General features: G+C 47.8%; 1 protein-coding gene across 1 annotated transcript in view; it reads left to right on the top strand.

The window, feature by feature from the left end:
• Positions 1-1,384: 1,384 nt before the first annotated feature.
• LOC136958845 (cadherin-24) overlaps positions 1,385-19,910 on the top strand; it is a 45,583-nt gene continuing 27,057 nt past the window's right edge. Inside the window, 4 exon segments of the mRNA XM_067252960.1 lie at positions 1,385-1,900; positions 11,001-11,295; positions 12,998-13,117; positions 15,265-15,432. Coding sequence (XP_067109061.1) covers positions 1,385-1,900; positions 11,001-11,295; positions 12,998-13,117; positions 15,265-15,432 — 1,099 coding nt within the window.

Here is a 19,910-nt window from a genome sequence, read left to right as displayed (position 1 = left end):
ACACAACCATGGCACTGTGGCTTGTGTAAATGTTATTGCTGCCGTGTTAACAGATCTGAGACGCCTGTTTGGCTGTGAGTGCTTCCACCTTGCTGTGTTGTCCCACTTTTAATTAACACTGAGCAATGATTAAAGTTTGAACTTAATTATCTTTATCTTTTCTCTCAGGGTGTCCAACTCTGTGGTGAACTGAACGAGACGCTCTGCGAGTGGAGAGGCAAAAAAAAAAACCCAGAGAGGCTTGAATAGATAGAGGAAGATATTACGGTGAGGAGGAAAAAAAAAGAGAAGAGTTACTGGCACCTACCCTCCAGCTTAGTGTGAAGGGCACGAGACGCACGCGTGAGAGGAGGGAGCGGGGGTCGAGAAACACAGAGGAGAGAATGAAGACAGCCGGAAAACAAGCACTTCCTCACAGCAAGCCTCGCTCAAACTAGGACATCTCTGTGCAAAAAAGAACAAAATGCTAACCAGGAACCTGCTTTTATTGGTCGCCCTGTGCCTGTGGGAGGGTCTTGCGAGAGCGGGATCAGCCACTAAGAGAAGAAGAGGAGCGGGGGGTCCTCACGTGTTGACGCTGGGAGAGAACAGAGTTGCTGAGCAATGGGATACGAATGTGGATTCAAACACCATGGCCGTTCGAAACATGATTAGTCACGACCATGAGAGTGGTTCTGTGTCTCACCCCCAGATTTCCCTGAATCCTTTAACTCATAGAGAAAGGCGCGGTTTTAAGCCGAAAGCAGAGATAAAACATGAAGTCGATTCTGTCAACAAAGGGGGATCAGCTCTCACCAGAGAGCCAGTTCATGATATCAGAACGGTCAGGAACAGCACCAAGAGTGTAGAGATTCCTTCCAAGACAAGAAAAGCAGACAAAGCATTCGTAGGACACCACAAGCCCGACCTGCATTCCAACAAAACTAGATCCAAACCCCTCCCCAAATCAAGGGTCCGGCCAGATTTAAGCGTTCTCACAACAGGGCTGCCAGGGAAGGGCCTCAACCAGAATTCACCTAGAAAGCTCAACCTTACAAGCACCTATGGTGTCCTGAAAATGAAACTGATGTCGAAAGATAACCTGGTCAGGATAGTGAACTCACAGATGCAAAGCGTTTCCAGTCGGACTTTTCAGACCAAGTCCAGTCGAAGCAGGAAGAGAGATCTGATCGATGTTGACCACAGCCGGTTAGAGGCCCTGAGAGCACAGAGACAAGATATGACGGTTCCTCAGAACCAACTAGAGCTAGATAGTCAAACCGTTCAGCCCCGAGTCAGCCCTGTAACGCATCCTGATTTGAATCCAGATCTTAGCATTCATTCTCTTTGGATTCCCTTAAGTGGAGTTACTCCAGTTTCTGGTGTGGGCAAGGATGTTGCTGAGATGAGGAGCAAAAACACTCCTGGCTCCGTGTCTGAGGTTAATCCAGAGAGTGATAAGACGACCAGTCAGCCTGACCCTCCGCTGACATCAACCAATCACGACTCCTCAGATGTTCTCTTTCAAACGGACGGAGTCGCACCTGCTGTCCTCACTCAGGCTGGGGGTTCCCATAGCAACACGGTAAATGAGAGGGAAACCAAACTCAGCGTCACACCGAACCCCTCAGGTGACGTTGCCAAGCCCTTCAACAGCAGCCATGTCCTCAAGCTCCGCCCAGACCCTGATTGGGGCGTCGGCCTGGAAGCGTCGTCGAGTGGGGTGATGACTGTCGATTCCCAGCCAGGAAGTGGGCTGGGCCTGGTGTTCCAGGAGGCGGAGCCCCATGAGGATGAGGAAGAGAGGCGTGGCCATGCGGAGCAGGAAGGGTCTCGCTCTCGCAGTAGGAGGAGCTGGATCTGGAACCAGTTTTTTGTTATCGAAGAGTACAGCGGGCCAGAACCTGTGCTCATCGGACGGGTAAGAACATCATTTGTATTAATAACTGACATTGTCTGTGACCTATTTTATTGGTGCGCTTCCTATGTATCTTCATATATTTAACTAGACTCGGAATTGATTTACTACCCAAACAATTTCATTATCCTGCAGTTCCTTCTGTCTGGACTGTACTTACTTAACCTTAACCTTAGCCCTCTATTCCTCTCTACTGTCAGCACTATTCCACATGTCTGAAGGGATGCAGGGTTTACTTTGTAATGACATAAACCTTCAATAGGATTGGATTTACGGCGATGTGCTGTGGTGTCTTCCTATTCCCACAGCGACTCTGATTAATCAATGGCGCACTGAGGTGCAGCAAAGCCCCTAAAACCATATCTCCCTTTGGGACCAGTCATGAACACCACCAATCTTCACACGTCAGTGGGACATTGACACCTCCCCAGGAAATTCATAGATTCCGTTTTTTAAATTACATCATTGATCTCAGGACCCCCTTGACCCCCCCCCCCCCCCCCCCCACATACACACACATTCCTACAAGTTCCAGAATGCTCTGCCAATCTGACTGATTTATATCTGTAAGTGAAGATGTATGACTACATCTCCCATCTGACAACACACCGAATCCCGCCCCCTGTAGTAATTTATAATAATCAACAGCCAAGCATTGGCCTTTTCCTTTCAAAGACTGTAAGGTCTGGAGGGTGGGGTGTGTGTGAGTTTGTCTGCACGTGTGTGATAAAGTCATGTTGACTGTACATTAGTATCTCAAGGCCCTGCACTCGTTCAGTGTGTTGATACCCAGCTGTGGTGAGGGCTAATGTATAAATCAGTTTGTTAAGCAAATGAATAATAATGATCCTTACGTGGCTGCTGCAGGCTGTCAGGACACCACCGAGGGAGGGGACAGAGAGAGAAAGAGACAGAGAGAGAGACAGAGAGAGAGGGAGGGAGGGAGGGAGGGGAGAGAGAGAGAGACAGACAGAGAGAGAGGGAGGGAGGGAGGGACAGAGAGAAAAAGAGACAGAGACAGAGACAGAGAGACACAGAGAGAGAGAGGGAGAAAGAGACAGATAGAGAGGGAGGGAGGGAGGGAAGGAGGGAGAGAGAGAGAGAGAGAGAAAGAGAGAGAGAGATAGAGAAAGAGACAGACGGAGAGAGAGAGAGAGAGAGAGAGAGAGAGAGAGAGAGAGAGAGAGAGAGAGAGAGAGAGAGAGAGAGAGAGAGAGAGAGAGAGAGAGAGAGAGAGAGAAAGAGAGAGAGAGAGAAGGAGGGGGGTGTCTCTGTGGGAAGCGACTGAGCGTCTGCAGATCCTATTTTTCGGCACTTAAGTGTAAGAATTGCTTGGTGGTTTCTATCCAGCTGAAGGGCCAGCCAGGACCATGCTGTGTGTGTACACTGAGACCAGAGTCCCTGTCAGGGCTACCGATTAGTCAACTCTTCACTGGAGCACTGTACCCTTTTCCCCAAAAGAATAAACTACCCAGAATGCCGTACCCATGACAAATTACCAGTGGACCAAGCACTGTGAAGAGAACGGACAAAGACAAAATACACAAGTTCAATGCCCAGCTTAGCCCGCAGATGGCCAGGTTGTGCTGCCATTAGTGCCAATCTGCTCTGTTAATGAGGTATTTATGTTTGTTAATTGTATTGAGTTCAAGGAGGGAACCTAGCCAGCCCACACACATGCTGCACACTCACTCACACACACCCTCATACACACACAAACAGAAAAGGTGTCTATCATTTATACCAGTCCGTGTGTGCATAGCTGTACATACATTCATATGATCTTCTCCATGCCTAATGCTCTTATTAATGTTTAGTCTTTTGTGCTTGGGTGGGCCACAGCCGGCTTGTGTATCAACAGGGACACGGTGCTTGCTTCTTCTTATTAGTAGGCTGATTATGATTTAATAGAGAAAACTGTGATGGAGAGCATAGAGGACTGGATCGCAAAGCCAGCACAGTAACTAATGCCAAAGACAGCAGTCCAGAAGCTCCCTTAGAAACATGGGCACATGTACACACACAGACAGACACACACACACACACACACACACACAGATAGACACACACACACACACACACACACATGCATAGATGCTGCCATATGCACACACACAAGCCACCAACAGACACACACCACTATATTTATCAATTGTAGCATCTTTCCCTGTGGCTTCCTAATCACAGCAAGCAACATATTTCTAGTTTCTAAAATTACTTGGTCCCCATGATAATTGTGAATTTAATTGATGCTGTCACATGGTTTGGAATAAGCTTTCAAATCATTACAATGACAGACTGGAGAGAAAGATTATGTATTCTGGTTGAAGAGTGTAGCAAGTGTGGGGCTATACTGTAGAATTAAAAGATCTTTAGCTGAATGCTAACCACATGACCCTCTTTAAAGGGGATACTTTACCTCTCCCTACTACCCCGCATGTCTCTCTAAAGATATCGATTGAAACTGAAGCAAATGTCGGGTTCCGTAATGTGTTTGGTCCCACTGTGCTGACCCCACGTCCCATCCCATGACATTTGGGTTTCATTCAGGGTTAGTCAGATTGATTTGACCAGCCCTTCTCAAGCCTACTCAGACTAGACCAGTAGCATTGGAGATGGTGCTTGAAAGAGGTTATCCCAGGGGTTTCATGGTGGTGTTTGTCTGTCGATCCCCTCCCTTGAGCTGCTGCTTATTGGTTGTAAACACTGGACTAGTCATTTCCTTGGTCTCAAATGGAGTCTGACATGTCCCTTTAAATCCTCTGGAGCTGTGTACATACATTTCTGAACATATACACACATACACACACATGCTGCACACAAAAGGACATGATGACACACACACACACACACACACTCCTATTAGCATACACCAGCACAGACAAATAAACGCAAACAAGGTCGCAAATGCCTCTTCAAAGTCACAAATGCCAGTACACATGTACTAGGAATTCATTAGAGGCATAAATGGAAAGAGAAAAAGAAGGGGAGGAGAGCGGGTGAGGGAGAGAGACAGAGACAGAGAACTGGTGGGGGGGCAAGAGTTACAACACACACCTGCCGGCAGGAAGCTCATCAATAATAATCCTGAAATGTCTCGTTCTAAACAGCTTTGTGTTTTTCTTACGTTTCCTCTCTCTCCCTGTGAAAGTCATTTAGCCTCCAGGCCGAGCACAGCAGGGGTAAGAGAGCAATTAAAGTCAGAGCAGAGAGATGGAGGGAAATCAGGAGGAGGACTAGACAGATTGAGGAGAGATAGAGAAAGGAGGGAGAGGACGGAAGGAGATGTTGGATGATGGAAGGAGGGCAGAGGAGGAGAAAGTATTGGGATGGGGTTGAAGAGTAGAACAGAAGAGAGCGGGGAAAAAAGAATGGTGGAATGAAGGGAGGAACATTATAAAAGAAAGCAATAACAGGATGAGAATATGCAGAGGAAAATGAGGGGAGGAAAGTTAGGAAAGGTTAATGGTTTACAACTAACAGAGCGGAAGAGCCTGGGAGGAAAGGACGTGAGTGAGAGAGAGAGAGAGAGAGAGAGAGAGAGAGAGAGAGCTAAGAGTGAACTGAGAGATAGATAGAGAGAGCAATAGAGAGAAATATCACACACATTGTACGGGTTGACCTCACAGTCCATCAACCCTACTCAGCAAGACAGAGAGGGAGAAGGGACCAGAGATGAGATAGCAGAAGAACAGGACTGCATGGAAAGAAAGAAAGGATAAATGGAGGGGTGAGGGAGAGAAAAAAGAGTGTGGTTAAATACCATTTAATTTCAAACCCCTGTGGAGCCAAATTCTCAAGTGTTTCAGTACTGAGTGGGAACTGAATCACAAAGTGAGAGGGGGGAGAGAGAGAGAGAGAGCGATGGAGACAGACATAGAGAGAGAGAGGGTAAAAAATAAAAAGTCTATTGAAGGTGAAATTCAAAGGGGGCACAATACTTTTTCTCTCTCGTTGATGTCTTCACTTCCTCTCTCTCTTTTTTATACGGCTTGTTTAATCTCAGAGTAAAGTCAAACAAATCGGCACAGTGAGTGTGTGAATGTAAAGCATTACCTTATTTCAGTTGCAGAGAAGAATAAGACAGGGTTTTACCTGTGAAAGAGCATTTTACCTTCCAGGGTAACCCATGGCCAACACGTAGCCTAATAGCATATAATAATAATAAGGATCTTAGCTTTTATCCTAGCGAACACCCTTTATCCTCTTTCCATATAAAGCTGAACCATTTTCGCAGGTTAATCATACTATTGAAGAGATAAAGTGTCTGTGAATTTGTATTGAGTTAAACACTTTGGCCTGGTAAAGTGGTGGTCATGAGAAGGGAAACACGGTTCTGGGTGATCTCATGATTATGCATAGCCCAGTGTGATTGCGGCCTGTGACCTTGAGCTAATATTTATTCACTGGCCTTTGAGCTAAGACTGGCCATGCGCCCCACTTCCCCACAGTGCCCCTAAAGGAGGCCATGCCATTGACTCAGGGAGGGGGAGGTTAGAGGGAGGCACGGACTGCTACTCTCTGCCCCGCTCCACTTACACACGCACCAACACACACACTAACACACACACTAACACACACACACTAACACACGCACTAACACACACACGCCCACACATCCGACTGTCATCCAAAAGCTCTATATAAAAGAAGAAATGCAAGCAAAGTTGTGCAAAATCAGCAAAGCACTCAAATGCTTCCGGATAATTCTTAAATCACTATTCTCTCTCTCTCTCTCTCTCTCTCTCTCTCTCTCTCTCTCTCTCTCTCTCTCTTCTCTCTCTCTCTCTCTCTCTCTCTCTCTCTCTCTCTCTCTCTCTCTCTCTCTCTCTCTCTCTATCTCTCTATCTCTTGCATTCGAACTGTTCAAATCTGATTGGCAAAGGGCAAGTTCTCTTGGCGGTACTATACGCTGGCATATATGTGGGCATTTACCCTTTAAATGTACAGACGCATGTTAAACCTCTGGTGGCCTTTTCCTGCTTTTACCCACTAAAAAATATGATGTTATACATCATCAGAGTGGGCACAGGGGGCACAAAACGACAAACATTCTCCTCAGACCCCCCCACAGTCCTCACTTGTACATCAGCTGATTATGATAATCAAAAGTAGAATTTGCATACTCTTGGGCTAAAAGGCAGTTTTGTTGAATAATGTATTGTGGAAGCCAGGAACAGTAACAGTCTGTGTTAAAAGAGCTTGTGGTGAGAAGGCTAAGTATAATAATGGTTAATAATAGATTTTCTTGCAACATTGGGGCTGATTACAGACACATATGAGAGATTGAACCCTCAGAGACTGACAGAAGTATATCACAATAGACCCCAAACACTATGTTAAAACCATTACCAAAACACAAAGCACCCGCTTAGACTAACTCAAGCAATACAAACTAATACAATGAATCCATACAAAATGATTGTCTGAGCCTTTCTCGTTTTCCTGACAAATCAAAACTAGGTCTGACTTTTAACCAACCCAAACATTCAGAAACACACAGCACTTGAATGCTGGGCATTTTCTGTAACTGTGAGGCAAAGGAGAAAGTTTCAGCATTACTTCAATGAAGGTTGGATTGGATTGAACCTTCAGGCGCATCTAAACCCTGTCAAAGGAACTGGATCTGGTCTGCCTTCTGAAGTTTAAACCCCCCTCCCCCCAAGGAGTAAGGGAGGGAGTGAGTGAGAGGGGGTGAGGGGAGAGGAGAGGGTGGCTTAGTCTCACCCCGACCACCCTGCCCCCCCCCCCCCCTCCCCCATTCCCCTGGGACCATCTGGGTAGCCAGAGGATCCAGCTGGGATAAAACATCAGATGATCACACTCTCTTCTCACAGCACCTCATAGTGTTGTTGACTTTAATTATGTGTCACTGGGTAGATTTGGCCTCGTGTTCTGTCTCTCTCTCTGAGCCCTTCTGTCACGGGGCCAGAGTTCTGGTCCAGCTCTCAGCTGTTACCACACAGTGCAGGTGCTGTGTGTGTGAGGGGGAGGGAGGGAGGGAGGGGGGAGGGGGGGGGGAGAGCATTTCACGGTTCACGGTCCAGTCTGTGCCCTGGGTGTGCCAACTGGAGGGTCAGCCAGGGGCTCAGAGAGAGAACCAGAGTCATTAAACACTGTCCTTAAGATTCCTCAGGACACCCTGATAAACATACTGGGCTCACAGACCACTACACTTTGAGATTGTTGTTAAGAAGACTCCTTGGTACTGGGGTCCGGGCTTCTTGTTGGGCCCAGTTCCAAATTGATCTGGTGCCCTTATCCTCTTTCAGGTCATTTCTCTGGCACTGGAAGTTGTTAGGCGTGGTCCCAATCAATCCTTTAACATGATCCCCTTTGCTCTTAACAAACCTTATTCACAGATAAGAACTGCAGCTGCACCAACAGAATCCCGATAGCTTCCCCCATGCTCCTGGAGATTGGCAGGGCCTGCGTGGTGCTGTTGCACACGGTCACGTGACCCTGGCTCTTTGAAGTGGTGGTAAACACGAGTCCACCATGCAGAAGATAAGAGAGAAAGCGTTTCTCCACATGGTTCTGAGGAGATCTAGGGATATCCGTCTGCGGTCTCTCATGCCTTTGATGGATTTCCCCGGTGTGCCACTGGATTGAAATTTACAAGACAGATACTGTTTGTTACAGATGCCACTGCATTGGTCTTTCATGTAACACCAGTTTCACCACTATATCCTTTCCCCTAATCATGCGCCATTCTTAATCACCCCTTTCTTTCTGCAGAGGGAAACAAATCCATTAGGGCTAATGCACAGATGCAAAATGTATTTTTTTGCGTCATGTTTTTATGATTTATTAGGCGGCAGAAAAATGGAATTGAGCATTCATGGTATAAGTTATTTAAGTGATTTAAAGCTTGACACAGAGTGCTTTTTTTCTGCTTTAAGATTTATGGTTATTGCAAAAATGTGAAATTGAGTATATGAGTATAAGCATATTACCTTATGATAATATAAGTAATTGGAGTGATTTAGAGGTCTGGGAGGCAGGGCTTTGCATACACAGCAGCCAGGGATGAAGGAGAATGGCAGTGCTCAGGGCTGGATTGTTCTCGTGGAGGCCGCCTGTGTTGAAGAGAGACCATCGAAACCACGAACAATACTTTACTGACTGGACTTTTCAATCAAAGCTCGTCATGAAATTCATCAAGTAGCAGCTCTTCAGACCAGTAGCAGATGTTGCTGGTTCATCAGAATGTTTCAATGATTGCTGAGCGCAGCAGGGCTGAATCCCATCACTGGTGTTTTACACTGCTGTAAATCATGCTGATGTGTTGATCATGGACAGTTAAGGGTCAAAGGTCAGCTGTGAATGGAGCCTGGTTCTCCATGCAGACACCTTCATATCGAGAGGTTGACTACGGCTTTCATCATCACAGCCACCACTCGCTGTGGGAACGAGGGCCAGGGCTTCATTAAGAGGCTCGTTAAGTCCCCTCGTTAAGCCAGGGGGTCGTTAAGAGCCTGATTATTATTGGCCCTTCGTTAAGAGCCCCGAATGTGGAACCTCAACCCTCGTGGTGGTCCTGACCAGCTGAGTGCGTAGTCCAATTTCCCAATCACTTAAGACTGAAGGGCTGACTCCAAAGTCACACTTGACTGTGCCACCATGTCCAAAAGGAGATAGTTCCGACACCATGCTTGTGTGAGAAGCTGTCTTATCTTGAGTCTTTAAAAGATGAAATGAAGCCTTGGCTTTGGTTTTAGCAGGTTATGTAATTCTGGTGTTGTGTCTTCACGGTGGGTGTCAACCTCTGTTGTTCAGAACCTTCAAAATCAGGAGGCAAGCTGCCATGTGACTCACCTCTATTTCCAGTGTTTCCCTCCGTCCTCCCTCCCACAGCATGAATTAAGATTAGAATGAACATGCAATTAAAAGGATATTTTTAGTTTGTGTTTGGCAGAGTGGGGTCCAAAAAAAAAGACGACTTTAGGCTCTTTTAGTCTTTGTCCAGCTGCATCCTGCAAGTTGGCTGTATAATGTTTTTTATATGACTTTTTAAGGAAACCCACTTGTCAACTTGCATGTATATTGTTTACCCCATGGGAGGGCATGCCCGTGCAGACTGTTTTCCCTTTGAAAAATGGGCGTCTGCAAAGTAATGAATATTTTTCCTCGAAGTATCCATTTTCATTTCATTTAGCAAATGTGCTTAGCTGGTGTCACGCAACAATGCTCTGAAACTCGCCCTCCCGTAAGCACTCGAACACACACTCCCTCCTTTTCAAACTCGCAATGTCACACTTTCTTGGAGTGTTGGCTAATTTAGGTGCACTTTGTGAAAGCTGCTATTCCATTCACGTACGCGCGGTAATGAGAATGAATGCTGATGCGCGGAGCGCTGGGTGTACCCCGCCAGCAGGTCGTTCTAAAACCGTGAAGAAGAGCGCCCTATCCTGTTATTAGCCAGCAGGTCCTGCATGAACTACCGCCACAGGGCTAACTCTGGACCACCGCTGTTCTAAGAAGCCAGCAACGGTCAGGATCAATACAGCATGTCCACCGCCACACACCGCCCTTATTACTCACCTATTAGTTTGGCAATAATTGATTAGCCCTCTACTGATTATTATGCCCAACCATTTGTGGTTCCATTATATGCCGAAGTACTGTATTTTACAGATGAAAGGTCTTTTGTTGTGATCTGCTGTGGTTGCTAGTTGAGTGTGTGTAATGGATTAGGTTATTAAGATTATGATGATCCTAGTTCATGGCCATTGCCCCGTGGAGAAAAGGAGGGTTTCAGCCAGTCTCTGTCAAATCATTGTGCTCAAGCACTGGATTATCTGCTTGTTAGTCTTTGGCTATTCTTTTCCTGGACTTCTTTTAACCTCATGTATTTTCTTTCTTTCTCTCTCTCTCTCCTTTGTCTCTCTCTCTCTCTCTCTCTCTCTCTCTCTCTCTCTCTCTCTCTCTCTCTCTCTCTCTCTCTCTCTCTCTCTCTCTCACTCTCTCTCTCTCTCTCTCTCACTCACTCTCTCTCTCTGTTTCTCTCTCTGTCTCACTCTCTCTCTCTCTCTCTCTGTTTCTCTCTCTCTGTTTCTCTCGCTCTCTCTCTCTCTCTCTCCGTCTTCACCCTTCTTCTCAGCTGCACACTGACATGGACAGGGGTGATGGACGCACCAAGTACGTGCTCCGTGGCGAGGGGGCGGGGTCCGTGTTTGTGATTGACGAGAAGACGGGCAACATTCATGTCACCAAGCCACTGGACAGGGAGGAGAAGGACGAGTATCGCCTCATCGCCACGGCAACTGACCGCCAGACAGAGCGCGCCCTGGAGCCCTCATCACAGTTCATCATCCGGGTCCAGGACATCAACGACAACCCGCCACTGTTTGAGGAGGGGCCCTACAGCGCCATTGTGCCCGAGATGGCCAACATAGGTACTGCAAGGTTGCTTGTTTCCTTCACCCAGACCCAGTTTGAGCTCCTGCCCACAGGAATTGAATTTGTGCCTCCACCTTTCATGTCATCGTGAACATCAATCACTCTCTTCGATGCCTCACCACACTACCACTGCCAGACTGTAGAACGAAGAGCCCATCAGTCTGAGACTGAGACCAGCCCTCCTGTCTCCTTTTAGTAATCCCATCACTCAGTTTACCAGCGCTTGCTTTTTAACTGCAGCTTATTCCCTCTGATGGAGCTGTTCAGTCAATCATGGATTCAATATTTACTCTGCATTCAATATTTACCAAGGTGCTTTTCGCAATGCTTAGTTGCCAGCAGACTGGGGGGATCGTGAGAGTCCTATGAAAAAGGCTGCAAATGTTTTCTCTGTCAAAGCCAAGATGGTGGATAATGATTCTTATCACATTGAAACCCAGCCACTACTGGAGAGGGTATTGGTTGAGATGTAGGCTTTTCAATGTAGATTCTAATTGAATTCGGATCACTTGTTGGCTGTAAACATCGTGTCAGGATTTTTATTTCAGCCGGAGTTAGTGGAAATGGTGGCGAGGTTATGATTTCAAACCCAATTACGATTGTAATATGTCGTAATCACTCCTACACTGACGCAGGGTGAATGTCACATTAGAAGACTGAGCTAACTGAATTCCTCTCCATTCACTATGAATTCATCTCAGTCTGAATGTATGATCAGTCCAAATTGTGACTGTGTTTTTCAGCACCAGGCAAGCTGCATATCATTAGGTTTCCCACAGCTTGTGCTTGTTGCATCAACCCCACAGCGCAGTCCTTTTTGATCTGTCTATCTGATCATTCTTTTAGCGCCTGCATCAAAACCGTCGCACTGCTTGTGCTCCTCCATCTCTCCTCCATCTTCCATTACTTCCCTCCTCTGCCTCTTAACTACCTGTGATAGATCTGTAACTAGACCCTGTCTCCCTCCATCACTCCTCCCTCCCTCCCTCCCTGCTCCCTCCCTCCCCACTCCAACTCTCTCCTCTCTTTCCTCCCATGCTCTCTCTCTGTGACACTGGCAGGGCTTTGATGTCAGAGAACAGCAACAGCTGCTCCCACAAATCCTCCCCTTCCCTCAGAGCTTGTCAGCCCAGTGCCCTATGGGAAACGTAGTTCTCTCTCCATTGCATATATATGTCATTTTTTGGGGGGAACATTTTCAACAGAATTCGCATGAAGCAGACACTCTTTGATTGATTTGGTGGGGAAAGATGCCCATGCGTGTCAAGGGATGGTCAGGATGGGAGAGTCTGGACATAGGGGAGGGATAGAAGGAGGGGGGAGAGGAGAGGAGAGAGGGAGGAGGGGGAGAACATCAACAGATGGAGAGATGGAGAGAGGGAGCAAGAGGGGAATTGGAGCCAGAGACAAAGAGAACTGAAGTGAGACAGACAGAAGCGAGAGAGAAAGAAGGTGAGTGGCAGGGGAGAAGGGGAAGTGAAGAAAGTATTAGTCACACCTTCATTGAGAAAGAGAGAGAGCGGGGGAGAGAGAGCGAGAGAGAGAAAAAGCCGGCCATGGAGATTGTCAGTTAGTTTGCGGATGAAACCCCAGAGGGCCGTGTTAATGCACCATTGGGTTGGGCTGGTCGGGATTGTTTGAGACTTGTAACACTCTTTCTATCCTCTCCTATCGTCCCTCCCTCCCCTCCTCCCTCAGGTACTTCTATAATCCAGGTGACGGCAACAGATGCTGACGACCCCACCTATGGGAACAGTGCCAGGCTGGTGTACACACTGGTGCAGGGGCAGCAGTTCTTTTCTGTGGATCCCCAGACAGGTAAGCGAGCGAGAGCCTCCCTCCCTCCCTCCCTCCCTCCCTCCCTCCCTCCCTCCCTCCCTCCCTCCCTCCCTCCCTCCCTCCCTCCCTCCCTCCCTCCCTCCCTCCCTCCCTCCCTCCCTCCCTCCCTCCCTCCCTCCCTCCCTCCCTCCCTCCCTCCCTGACAGATTCCACTTATTGTGTACACCTGTGCTCTCCCTCCCCCTGATAATACCATGTGCCTGCCCCCAGTCAAGCTTCTGTAGGGTGTACTTACATCCACCCTGATCTCTCCCTTAGCACCCCCTGGCTTTTCTCCTTCTCTCTCTGCCTCCATCCCTCCCCAGGTCTCTCCCTCACCTTAAAATACCATATCCCTCATTCTTCCTTTTGACTCCCACATTTTCTGTCCTCCACTCTCTCCTTCTCTTTCTCTCTTACTCTCTATCCCTGTCCCTCTATGTCTCCATCTCTCACTAAGTCTCTCACCTTTACACACTGAATTCGCACCCTCATCCCTTATTACCCCGACAGCTTCTGTCTTTCCACTCTTCTCTCTCTGTCTCTCTGTCTCTCTGTCTCTCTCTCTCTCTCTTTTTCTCTAATGCTGTGTCCCCTCTTCCTTGTTCTAAGTGAATCCAACAAAGCTGGCAGGAATGTATTCAGTCTGCCAGGATATATGTGCATCTAACGGAACACAGAAAGAGCCCCCAAAATGATCTGAGGGAGGCAAAACAAAAAGACATGTCTTCAAAGTGGGGAATGTCAAAAGAGGTTTGTGAACTATCACAGGGAGAGATTAAAAAGGCACCGAGGGGCCTGTCGCTTTGCTGAAATCCACCGTGTGTTTGGGGGGCTTGCGTGTCACCCCATGTCCTCGAGGCTCATGGAGAAGTTCTTCTGCATGGTGCCTGTGAGCGCACCGTGGGGTACTCCACAATGCAAATCCAGCCTGTTTACCCCCACTATCTGATTGACAGCTTAGAAGTAAACAGCTAGCTTTAATACACTGTTGACTGTTTGTGTGATGGGACCTTTTCCGAGATTGGGACCTTTTACGCTTGTGCTTGTGTGTGTACATGTTTGTTTAAGAGTGTTTGCGAGTGTGTGTGCGCATTGCGGCAACAACTGACCGAAACCGGGATGAGCTGCACACAGCTTAGCAATCGATACGTGCACCAGAGGCCAGTTTAAGCACTGGAGCTTTTATTTTAAAAAAACGACAAATGAAATGGCCCTTGGTCAAGGGCATGGTCCGGGAGGCTTTCATCCGGCCTTTCACTGGGTGATATCTGTCGTATAATGGGGAAGAACAAGGTTGCATTAAGCACTGGAGTTCTGCCGGAGTCCGGCTCTCGCCCCTACCGTCACGTGAGTGAACACCCTTCTTTGGTGGGAAGCCCATTTTCCCTGTCTTCTTCCTAGTCAGTTGATGACCTGCAGGCATGTCTGTCCCTGTCTACCCTAGCGTCTGTCTGAGCCTCGGTCCAGGGTTCTGATGTCCTTCCCCTCACCCAATTGGCTCTGGGGCTGCCACAGGACATGTGTGTGTGTGTGCATGAATATGTGTGTGTATGTATGTGTGCGATGTGTGTATAGGTGTCGGTATGCCTGCATCAGTGCACTCGTCCACAAGAGTCAAAGGCGACCAGTATTTGTGTTACTCTTATTGAATTCTAATGCATTCTAATTGATTGTGTTGACACGGAAGGACCTCTGAAATGAGTGAAGAGGCCTCTGTCAGGCTGGAATGTTAATTGGGGAGCATTAGCTTAATTCTGCCCAGCGTGTGTTACCATGGCTCTTCTCCATTTGCCAGCGTTAGCATTCACAGTCCGTCCACTTCCCACCCTTTCTCACTCTTGCTAGAGGTCTAAAAGGCAGCTGAAACTCTCCACCACTGCTACAGTCGCTCCAATGTTCATTTCCTGCTTAACAATTCTATTCAGACACCGAGACAAATCTGCATAGTTTTGTTTTGCACTTCATACTTCATTGCGATTCACCTTCAACGAAACATGTTAGTGTGTTGGCAGTTGGTCGGTTGCTGTTGGTTGAGCACAGTTAGGGGCTGACACTGCACAACCAATCACCGAGAGCGGAATCAGGTCGTCTTCTCCATGGGAGGTGATTAGATGTGAACTGTTGTGTGTGTGTGTGTGTCTCAGGGATCCTGCGGACGGCCGTGCCGGACATGGACAGGGAGACCCAGGATGAGTATCTGGTGGTCCTGCAGGCCAAGGACATGGGGGGCCACCTGGGGGGCCTGTCTGGGACCACCACCATCACCGTGAGGCTCAGCGACGTCAACGACAATCCCCCTCGCTTCACCCAGAGTGAGTGCCGCACGTCCGCCTCTGCATCAAGCGCATGTATGCCGATGGGACCGCCCCCCGCACACACGCTAACACACGCAGGTACAGTGTTGGAGGGGAGTTACGGAGTTTTTCAAAGCTCCCACAGGACCGTCACCCCCCAGCTCAGTCTGTGCGCCGCGGAGGAGCAAGGGCTGCCCTTAAATAAGACTTACTCTTCCTGCCTGCTCAATGCTCTTAATACTTCTGCTGTGTGTGTATGTGTGTGTGTGACAGGAGGGTTAGAACACTATCAAAGCCTGCCTCCCTGCAGTTCTACTTAATTACATACTAGGGCTTTTAAAAAGACCCTCAGATTCAGGCCTTTTCTTACAAGGTCACTACTGCTTATTTCACATGGCATTTCCTGGCAGGGGAGAATGGAACAGAGAGAATGAACCAGGTACAGGGAGGCATTATTCTCTGAAGTGCATGGGCTGGTTCACAGACTGGTTTGCAGACAGAGAGTGCTTGCATAACATCTTTTCACAATGTTGCCCCGGTTTTGACTATTGGCCATATCCCTCAGCATGACTTTATGGTATTTCACAACCGTTTGTGTGAGCGGTTATTTCAGAGGAGGCTTGGACCATGTGCCATTTTGTGAAGGGACATTTGCATTCTTTTGGGTTCTGAGAAATGCTGAAACATTTGCAGTAGGGTTGTATTTAACTTTGTCAAGAAGTAAGAATCTCCCTTTGTTTGAGTAATGAATGTTTAAATGAATGTTTAAATGTTTAAATGTTTAAACGCTCAACATTAGAGAGGTTTAAAATATGAAGTCAAATCTGGGGAGTCAGGTGGCTGAGCGGTTAGGGAATCGGGCTAGTAATCCGAAGGTCGCTGGTTCGATTACCGGCTGTGCAAAATGACGTTGTGTCCTTGGGTAAGGCACTTCACCCTACTTGCCTCGGGGGAATGTCCCTGTTCTTACTGTAAGTCGCTCTGGATAAGAGCGTCTGCTAAATGACTAAATGAAATGTAAATCAATAGGATACCAATATTTATAAGAATGAAAAACTCTGTAGAGTAAAAATGGCTCTATATTACATGCAATACTGTAAGCACTTTTCTAAAGCACAAACAGTTCTTCTAGTATGACCACAACTCACAGAAGGGACTTTGTAATGATTTTGTAATCCACTGGACTATATATCACTGGAGGCCATGGCACCGTTAAAATAACAGCTGGTTGTGATGAAATGGCATACAAATATTGTTGACATTTACATATATCTACCCCACTAAACATAGCTCATCGTGCCGACAGAGCTTAAGAGGGAGCTCAAAAGAGCCTAGAAATCCACCGAGGAAAATTACACCCCGGAATGTTCCATATGTGTCCATCAGGCCAACAGAGCATTGATTTATCTCTCTGTGCCGCGAGGCCGGGTGGGAGTCTTTTACACGTGCACGGCTGGTCTCAGGTGCACGGTGTCCACTTGCTGAGTTTTATGTACTTTTAAAAGCTCGGACTGCCGGCGTGGAGGAAGGCAAGCTGCGCCTGGCGTTGTCCTGCTGTGATGGATGGTTAGGTAGATTGTTTGAGGGATGACTACATAGGTTTGTCTGATAAGATCAGTGTCTTCTTCCTGCAACAAGGAGATGAGAAAGAAAGGGATACAGAGCGGCCTTCGTCGTAAATATTACTAATTTATTTCCCTCGAGAAGTGGCAGTTACTGAAACGATGACAAAGGGAGAGAGAGAGGGAGAGAGGGAGAGAGGGAGAGAGGGAGAGAGAGAGGGCAGACATAGGAAGAGGAGCAGGAGGAGGAAGAGCGATACCGACAATACAGAAAATAGGACGTTGCATACAAAAGGAGTGAGGTAGAGAGAAGGTGAGGTGAATGAGCCGTCGGGAAAGAGAGCGTACAGAGACCGAGAGGGAGACATTTATGCACACTGAGAAACATATGAAAGAGTTGAGGGAGGGAACGGGGGAGAGAATGGAGCAGAGGGAGGTGGGATGGTAATCATGGTAATTTGTCCTCCGAGGGAAATGGAGGAGAGAAAAAGAGGAAGAGAAGTAACAAAGAAGCATGAGTGGGTGAAGTCACAGGGGAGTGAGACTGGAAATGCGTAACAGCTTAACCCTGTTTTAAGTGTGTGTGTGTGTGTGTGCTTTGTTTGAGCTCTTCAGTGTCTATCACCCGTTACATGAGCAGCACACTGTTCTCACTCCCCTTTTCTTATATGCACACGTGCACATGCATAGTACACATGGACGGACACACACACACACGCACACACACTTCTCTTTAGCAGTTCATCCGACAGAGAAGGAGAAGAGAAGGAGACAGGGAGCCTGAGAGGTGACAGGATTTGTCATCTCCCTTCAGGGCCACGGCCCTCTCGTCTCTCTCTCTCTCTCTCTCTCTCTCTCTCTCTCTCTCTCTCTCTCTCTCTCTCTCTCTCTCTCTCTCTCTCTCTCTCTCTCTCTCTCTCTCTCCCCCTTCTTCGCTCGCTCTTTCGGTCTCCTCTTCGCACACTCTCTGCCCCAGGTCCCCCTCACTGTCACCCCATCTGTTCCTCATGTAAAGCACCTCTGAGCCTCATCATTTTTAGAGGGGACGAAGCAAGTGTTCACCGCAGAAAGCCTCTCCCGTCTCTCCTAAAGAGGCTCTCACCCTCCAGTCACACCATAAACTGATTTTATTGACCTACCCTAATGCTACAATGTAACCATGAATTTATTTTAGTGACCTGTTTTGATGAGGGGCCATGGAAGGTTCTCATCTAGACAAAGAATGTCTGTGGGGCCTTGGCTTGTGCCTAGTGCTGCGGTGGGGAGCTGGCTAACCACTCTTGAAATGGAAGTGTTTCTATTTCAAAGCCCACTGGAAGTGGACCTGTCATTTCAATCCCTGGGTTCGAAAAGTGTGTCGAAAATCTATATTTGTCCAGATCTAACTGGAATGTCCATTATGGCCCTGTCGAATGAGTGGCTTCTACGGTGTCACTTCCTATCCCGTTGTCTCGTCCTGTTCTCATTAGTAGCAGTTTATTAGATACAACACAGACTTGCTTGTATGTCCTGGTCAATAAGGCGTTGATAATGGATTTAGAGTAGATATCCTGATGAATGTGTGTTCAGATGTAATTATGATGGGGTTGCAAGGACATTCGATTACTAATCCTGTCCAACGGGACTGCCTTCTTGTCATCTTGTCATGCTTCCGTCCAATGGGATTCACCTCCCATCCCGAGACATTGTGATTGTTAGTGCTCTGCTTGACATGATAAAGACATGGAAAAGCTCGTTTGAATGCATAACGAAAGACTGGTCTCAGGGGGCTAGTGCACTGAGCGTGAAGGAGGAAAGGAGGGGAAGAAGAGAAAGAGAAAAAGTCAAGTCAACTGCTCTATCCTGGACATATAGACAGCTTGAATCATGTGAGCTGGAATCATTTAATCTCAGGCTGCGTGGCAAAAACAGAGTGCTGATATGCTCTCTAATTTCCGCTCGGAATGTGTGTATCTGACAGTGTGTGTGTGTGTAGAGGAGATGCTTGTATGTGTGTGGCTCAGGAGGCTGTGGCAAACCCTTGTCATGTGACCTTGTCAACATGATTGACTGTATACTGCATGCTCTCAGGGGTTGATTTATTGACCAGTGTAGCTAATAAGGTGTGTATGAAGGGAGCCCGGCAACATAACCACACACACAGCCCCCCCCCCCCCCCCCCCCCCCCCGCACACCCAACCCCCCCCCCCCCCACACAAACACACACACACGCAGAGGCTACCACCCCCCCTGTGGCATTTCCAGATAGCAGTGGGCCATGAACAACCTCCCTGGACTCGCTCCCTTGTATCACAACGCACAATTAGGCCCGCGATTGGCTACGAAGGAGTAGCACTCTGCGTTGTGGTGGCGTGGCTCTGCTTGGATAACTTCTCTGGGGATGGAAGGAGGTTGTAGGACTATAACTGTGCCTGCCATCACGGCCTGAATCTAGGGAGTGTGTGTGTGTGTGTGTATGTGGAGAGTGGGGGTTTGGTTTGAAGGAGGGAGCAATAGGGGTCAGTGGGGTGGTTGTGCCAATGCCTCCAGGGCAGAAAGCTGTTTGTTGTGATTATAGGCATGGGCACACTAAAACTAGTGGACTGGGCGGGTGAGTGCTCTAGTAATGGTGTTGGAGATCCTGAGAGGAATGCAGCTGAAGCCCTTTACAAGATGAGATTCTCTACCACAGAGCAATACAGCCTCAAACAGCCTGAAGGGGGAGATTCATCTGGTTGTAATCACTATTGAACACACCTCTCTACACACTTTTAAAAAAGCACCCACTCCCCATACACCCACTTCTGAAAGCAAGTTACTCGAACACACACTTGTCCGACGCAAGCACACACACGCACACACACACACTCACACACACACGTTAGCATGGCCATGGAAGTCCGAGAGGCTCTGGATGCCACAGTTCCGGAGAGTTCTATTCCCAGGAATTGTGGC

This window comes from Osmerus mordax, chromosome 16, assembly GCF_038355195.1.
Source record: "Osmerus mordax isolate fOsmMor3 chromosome 16, fOsmMor3.pri, whole genome shotgun sequence".
Lineage (NCBI taxonomy): Eukaryota > Metazoa > Chordata > Actinopteri > Osmeriformes > Osmeridae > Osmerus > Osmerus mordax.
This window is presented reverse-complemented; position numbering and strand designations above follow the sequence as displayed.